The 7,500-nt window shown below is 45.4% G+C and overlaps 1 protein-coding gene across 3 annotated transcripts in view; it reads left to right on the top strand.

Annotated features, from left to right (window-relative positions):
* bmp16 (bone morphogenetic protein 16) overlaps nt 1-7,500 on the top strand; it is a 22,147-nt gene that overhangs the window by 9,437 nt on the left and 5,210 nt on the right. For all 3 annotated transcript variants that reach the window (XM_083773792.1, XM_083773793.1, XM_083773794.1), the window contains exon 2: nt 6,231-6,646. In XM_083773792.1, coding sequence (XP_083629918.1) covers nt 6,238-6,646 — 409 coding nt within the window. In that variant the 5' untranslated portion in view covers nt 6,231-6,237. The remainder of the gene's footprint in view (nt 1-6,230; nt 6,647-7,500) is intronic.

The raw sequence follows: 7,500 nt of genomic DNA, 5'->3' as shown, positions 1-7,500 counted from the left end.
TCTCACTGCAGAAGACATAATCGATTGCCTGCCCCGTATATAGATGAGATAAAGAGATACGGGGGAGAGAGAGAGAGAGATACCAAGATGCATGCATATGGAGAAAGAAAGAGACCATTGACACTATATGCCCTATATATCGTGCATGACAGATGAGAAATAGTTGTACTTTAATTGGAAAAGGATAATGACTTCTATTCTAAAATGTATCCTTTAAACACTTGACACTGCTTCATTTTACCCCAAATGAGCTTACCCTCCCCTCCCTCCCCCCTGTGACGTGACGTCATGTGGCAGCCAAGTCTATGGACTTTGTGCATCGTGTCCCCCCAAAGGCAGCCTCACTCACTTTGTGTGATTTTTTTTTCCCTTTCTCCGGCTGTTTTCAACTTTGGAAACTATAACTATGGACCTCTTGCCTCTCGGACTGAACTCTAAAACTCGGGTCAGTTTGATCTCCTGCCCTTTCACACCTCGCAGCTCCACTCACAGGTCAGGAGGGTCACCAACCGTGTGCTACAGTTTATAATTACTGGCTCAATCATTAACAGAGGACCGTTCCGGGGCGGGGCGGTAACCACTGTGACTCAACTGGCTGTGGGGCTGTTCCCGTACAGCCAGGGAGGTAAGCTGACCCCCCTCCCTCCCATCACGCCCCCCCTTAGGTCAGAGTCAATTAGAAGGAGCTACTGCTTGGCGGCCAGTGACTAAACGGCCGTAATGCCTCAGCGTTTTTGACGCGCGCGGTGCAGCTGTTCATCGTCAAAGTATGAATTAGGGTGCGTTCGCACGGGCAGGCGCGACGGCGCTTTGTGAGTTGATTTGGAGTAAGACAACTGAGTTACGACAACTCCGTTCACTTCATGGGGTCAGGCTTTTCTTCACCAAATAATGAATGAACAGAAATCAACAATCAAAAATACATAACAAAAACACAGAGACAATCAAATAAATCCAAAGGTAAACAGAAAAACAACTTGACATAAACTTCAACAACAATAAGGGGCCATGAGGCTCTTCTACATAGACTTCTATTGAAAAGGGACAACAGGAAGTTTACGGAATGCATTGGAACCAATTGGGCTCGTGCAAGTACATGAACCACGTGACCAGGCTGTTTTCTGCCCCCTCAATGTCGTAACTCTTTATATAGCCTACTCTATGGCTCTGATTTGGAGCAGCTACATTGCGTCACTGCGTCTTTGCATCGCCATGTCGCTGGCTTCCATTGACAATGAATGGTAGACTTTGGTATGGTAGCTTTTATACATTTGCCCATGTGAACCCGTGTATGTGGTTTTAGATATTTTAGATTTTAGCAGTGAGCCCAGTGTCTCTGATGTCATGGACACTGGGCTCACTTACTTCCTGGACTACAATCAAGGAAGCTTTCAGAAGGAATGGAAAAGGTCACGTGACTGGACTGCGTCATGACACTTTCATGGACACTTTCATGGGAGCCCAACTCACACCGGAAGTTCAATACATGGCAGTGAATGGAGCCGGCTGGAACAGCTCATAACAAACATTATTTATGAACAATTGAGACATATAATCGGTTCAGGAATCACAGCTTGTTTTCTAATCACTTGCTTTTCGATGTGCACAGAGTGCACAGTATATCATTTTATTTGAGGCAGCAGGGATCGTTTCTGGCTCGGAGGTATCGGGAGATTTGACTGACAGACAGGAAACGGTGGGAAGTCTCACGATACTTGGTGCGTTCAGAAAGGTGCTCTGTGCTCTTTAGATACTGTACCTCTATAAAATGACACAATGTATACATCGAAAAGCAACACAGCAGACAATAATGTGTTACATGTCTGTTATTTTCCAGAAGCGATTACTTTGCAAAAGGTCTCAGTCATTCACAAGTAGTGTTTGTTCATGAGCTGGTCCATGGACATATAAACGTATAGACGCCCTTTCCGGCTCTGGAGCGTATATGTGCTCAAGGGAGGGCAAACTTTCCCGAGACCCACACGTGCACACACGTCCTATAGCGCATTTTCATTGATATCAAACGAGAGGAAAATTCTGAATTTAATTATTTTTAGTTGGCCTCTCCTTCACTTCCGTGTATACGTCTCAGAAAGAATCCCTCGTATCTCCTAATCTAGGGATCTCTCCGTGGTTTTGACCAGATGGATATATACTAAGCTCTTCATTTCTGACTTCTGACCTGCCTCTTGTTCAAAATATGAACGCGAGGGATTATTCAGCCACTTTATCGTAACGATAACGAGGTAAGCAAGCAAAATAGAATATATATGCCGTTTTTTGTCCGGAAGCACCCCGAGCTGTTATTTTGAAAGAAATCCGGGCGCTGATTGTGTTTAACAGCGGCCAAGAAGACTATCACAATAAATTGGCTCGGAAAACATCCTCCAACCCCTGCACGACCAATGGCTGAATAAAGTCAATGGAATTAGAGACATGGAAGAAATTAATTATTTGGTGAGGCTACAAAATGAGCAATTCATTAACCCATTGATGCCTGAGGCCAAATCTGGGAACGCCTTCTAGGGCCTGACCTAAGGTTTCTGAAAACCTTCAAATTCTGATGATGTATAGCAATAGCTGATGAGACACAGAGAGTGCGCCGGCATCAAGGGTAGAACAACGTATACGTTGCACCAGGCGTCAATGGGTTAAGGAATGGACGCCCTTTGCACGCATCGAGATTTAACATCTACCACGATGTATTCTACAAAGAGATTATGAATGTTTAATATGTGATATATGACAAGGGTCCTGATTCTTCAAAAACGAAATGCGCCAGAGTGTAACGGTGGCGGAAACAGATATCGTATTTATCCGTCCGATCAAGCTACGTTGAGATGACGTGTTATTCAGAGAGTGGTGTGTACCACAGGTGCGCTGGCGTATCGCAGGTGTATGTCATACTGAAAGCAGCGGGTGCAAAGTGATCGGAAAAGCAACCGACAACCTCATCTGCATTGATCCACGCCCCATATCGACCATAAAAGGCTTCAAGCATGACTCAGCAGACAGCAGTTTGTCTGAGATCACAGCCGCGGCCACTGCTATATCCAAGCTTACAATGGTGCGTGCTCCGCTGAAGCAATATAATTATAATTTATTGAATTAAGTTCGGGACCAAGGCGGGTGTTCACTCACACCTTTGCAGAGGTAAAACATATCCGATATTTAAAAGATCCGATATGTCAATGCAAAAGTCGTCTTTTCAGAGAGAGCGAGAGAGAGAGAGAGACGAGAGAGGGAGGGGGGCTGCATGGGCCCTCGACACTGTTGCGCGATAAAGAACAGTAGCCCATACATTCATAAGTAAATATATTAGGCTATAGGCCTGTAGGCCTGGGATCCTCTTGTCTGAAGAAATTATAATCCAGTGAGTTTATCCAGTGAGTTAAACTATTCTGTGTGTGGCATCCATGTGATCAATATCAATATACATTATTATAAATTCTGTCTGTGTGTCCGTCATGTTCACGAGTGGAGGTGAGCTGGTTTAAAACTGATATGACTGGCCGACTTTCAAACACGCTGCATTCATTAGGCTAATATTGGTCTTCTATTTTTTTATATAGGGCTAATTAGCCCTATTCATTTTCCAATGTGAATCGGATCGGCAGTACGCTGCTGTCTGCCCTCCGCCACACACACACACACACACACACACACACACACACACACACACACACACACACACACACACACACACACACACACACACACACACACACACACACACACACACACACACGCACCCCCCCCCCCCCCCCACACACACACACACACACCGCAGTCAACTGACTAAGGATCTCCGTAACAAAACAATTTCATTAGGCCTGCCGCCGCCTACTGCAGGCATTACTGTCTACACTAAACTATATGTTGGATTCGTACAGTGCAGAATGCAGATAAGCCTATGTTCTTATTATAACTGTGAATTTGTTTTTTAACATGCAGCGCGAGTCCGCGAGATCCGATCTACAAGCTCACAACCGTTGCACTTCGAGTATAGAAGGCTGCCGAGTGAGCATCCCCAATCGCGCATGATATAAATATCCTAATAAATAAATAAAAAGGTGTCGGCTTGCGGGGGCAGTTTCTGTATATGGGACTCTATAGGCTAACTTGCCTATAATGAATGCATTTAGGCATACAAGTGCACTCGGCTTTTATATATATATATATATATCGTTTTTTGTGCTGATTTTTTGTGCTGATCGACCAATATGTTGGGGGCACATGCCTACATATTTTATCTGAGATTTGGGGACTATTTATTGATTCAGCATGAAGACTAAAGCCTTCTGAATAAATCTATATGCAAGTGTATGCTTCCGCAAATTTCTCCGCCACCTAAAGAGGTGGCGGAGGATTTAGCGGAATTTCCGACGAACCAAAGACAGCGTCAAGTTCACGGCCATTTTCATGAATTCCAAATTAATGTGGGAAATCCACGTAAATGCCTTTCCGCCAGCGTCACGGCAATATATCAGCGGAAACACGTTGAAGAATCAGGCCCAATGTGTGCAATATGTGGGTAGATGAGCATTGTGCGACAGTGTCTGTAAAAATATGTATGGCACGTTCTGTAATTCGCATCTACTATTTATCATTGTCTTTGATTGATGGATCGCCCTCCCTCTTCCCCGCTTTCATTTTCTTTTCTTTCTTGTCCGTTTGACTGACTTACTCGCTCATGTTTATATTTCTTTATTTTATTTTTTATTTCATTTAAAAATGTTTTACTTTTGATGTTGCTGCTGTCTCTTTAGGGAGACAATGTGAATTTTGTATTGAGAACCTATAATGATGCTACTGTATGTTGTACTTGACAATGACAATAAAAACAATAAGTTGCAACAAAAAGGTTAGGTTTATGGGTTTTGGCCTGTCGGATAAAACACACATACTTCTACCTAGCAGTATTGAGTATACTTGCTACCGATCAAGCATGATTGCTTAAAAAAATAACTAGTTTTATTCATTTAAATAAGGTCCGGATTGCAGCCTTTGTTTTTGTTTTGAAGAAGAAGAAGAAGAAAGAACATTATTTGGATGTGATATCTGACATGAGTTATGACCTCGATGTCTTTCATTGAGTGAAGCCTGGGTTGAGCTGCCTGGAAGAGAGGGAAGGGATTAGCGGGAGAATCTGGTCATCCATCATCGAGACAAGTTTCTATAACTCTGTAACCCTCATGGAGACAAACACGCGTTGGCTAACACTAAATGCCTTTAACACATAGCACTGTGAACTTAAATCAAATGGACTCTCTCCTTCAACTGATCTTCTTTATAACACGCGCACGCACGCACGCACGCACACACACACACACACACACACACACACACACACACACACACACACACACACACACACACACACACACACACACACACACACACACACACAAACACACACGCACACACACACACACACACACACACTCACACACACACACACACACACACACACACACACACACACACACACACACACACACACACACACACAATGTCATGCAGTGTCAGTGTGAATTTAGATAGCTACGAGATGTTTAATCACTCCTGTCCTTTGGTGAAAGATATATATAGGCCTTGGGACAACTTGACCAACCATAAATTAACAACAAGAAAACAGAGTATCTAGTCTCCACAGCCTCGTGTGTAACTAGCTAGCCAACAACTTATGGATATGTAGAGCGGGTAGATTTGTTGAACACATGCTACGCTACGCTACGGGGCTGATGAGAAACTGGTGTGTACAGGAAGTATAGAGGATGTAACCATGATATACAGGGCCTTCCTTCTGCGAGGGATTTATCTGTTTAGCAGATTTCTGCTGCTCAAGTGTCCTCCAATTCCCTATATTATGTGTCATAATGTCAAAGGTTGATTCACGCACTTCCTATTAAAACTCTTGTAAAACGCAGAAAAACAAATAAATTCAAAAACTAGGCTCACTTTCAGGAACTAGGGCAAACTCCCCACGCAGTTCAAAGCTCACTTGTGCCGTTCCCTGATATATGGATTGCTTTTGTGATCAATCTGTGTCTCACGTCTATACCGTCTCTATCTCTATCTCGCCTCGCCTCACCTCCAGGGGTGGAGAAAGTACTCAATTGTTTCTACAATCAATACGGCAATGTAGAACTACACTCCGTAGTCCGTTACAAGCATCAAAATGTACTGAATACATTTGTCTTCATTTGTCTCTCCCCCCCCCCGTGCAGATCCACCATGTTCCCTGCTAACCTCCTGCTCCTCATGGTCCTGCTGCTACCTCAAGCCTCGTCCGGCCGCCGGGGGGGCGAAGACGCCAGCGAGGAGCCGGCCCACCGTGGCGGGGCGTCTCCGCCCTCCTCCTCCTCCTCCTCCTCCCCCGCCGCGGCGCCCCGTGGCGGTGACCACCCCACGCTGGCCGCGGTGCAGCCCAGTCTGGCTCAGGCCATCCAGAGCCTCCTGCTTAGTCGGCTGGGGCTGCAGGCGCGGCCGGAGCCGCGGCCCGGGGCGCCCGGGGCGCCTCAGTACCTGCTGGACCTGTACCGCTTCCACCAGCAGCAGTACCACCTGCTGGGAGACCCGTCCTTCAGCTTCCCCAGCCAGCACGTCCGGCAGGCCAACACCGTACGCAGCTTCCACCACACTGGTGAGCAGTGCATGCATGCACGCTGGGGAAATGTACTACCTTTTTGTGTTTTCTTTACTGAAAAGGTTTTTTGTTGTTGGTTAAAATAGGTTTTAATGACCTGGGCCAGCCGAGCGGTCCGGGCACCCGGTCTAGTATAGTCCACCCGGTCTAGTATAGTCCACCCGGTCTAGTATAGTCCACCCGGTCTATAGTATAGTCCAGCCTGGCAGTGTGTCGCGGGTTCGAGTCCCAATCCCGACGACCTTTGCTGCAGGAGTCTCCATGTCTCTCCAGTATTTTATTGCATGACGGGCGGCACACCTAGCCGTTAATAGAAGATGACGGCACACCTAGCCGTTAATAGAAGATTTGAGAACGGATTAATCACATTAGAAATATCATCAGTTGTGCTGATTAGACCATAATTGTTGTAGCTACTGCATTGGTTTGATGGGTTATAATTGAATTATTGTTTGGACAACAGGGGCACGCCTCCCCAGGGCTAATTGCTTGACAGAGGGTATAGGCCTGGGTGATTGGGGAGCGGCATGCACCTGGTGGACAAATATTTTTTACCTGACAGACAGACAGAGAGAAAGACAGCACAGAGATCATGCCATAACAATCTGTTTCTTATGCCTGCGTACATCCATAATCCCTGAGTGCATCAGTGGGTTTGTTGGCTAAGGTAGAAATTTTGGAACCAACAAAATGGCCACAACACATACAGATATTCTTTGTTGACTGGTGTCCCCCCAGGGGTCTATACTTGGTCCCTACCCTTTTTCCCTATACCATTTCTTCCCTATTCTCTAATAGCCTGCATCGATAATTTGATACAAGCTTGAATGTTTTATTTATTTATTTATTTT

This window comes from Protomyctophum parallelum (genome assembly GCF_964188405.1).
Source record: "Protomyctophum parallelum genome assembly, chromosome: 9".
NCBI classification, from domain to species: Eukaryota; Metazoa; Chordata; class Actinopteri; order Myctophiformes; family Myctophidae; genus Protomyctophum; species Protomyctophum parallelum.
The sequence above is the reverse complement of the archived record's forward strand: the minus strand, read 5'-3'. Positions and strand labels throughout refer to the sequence as shown.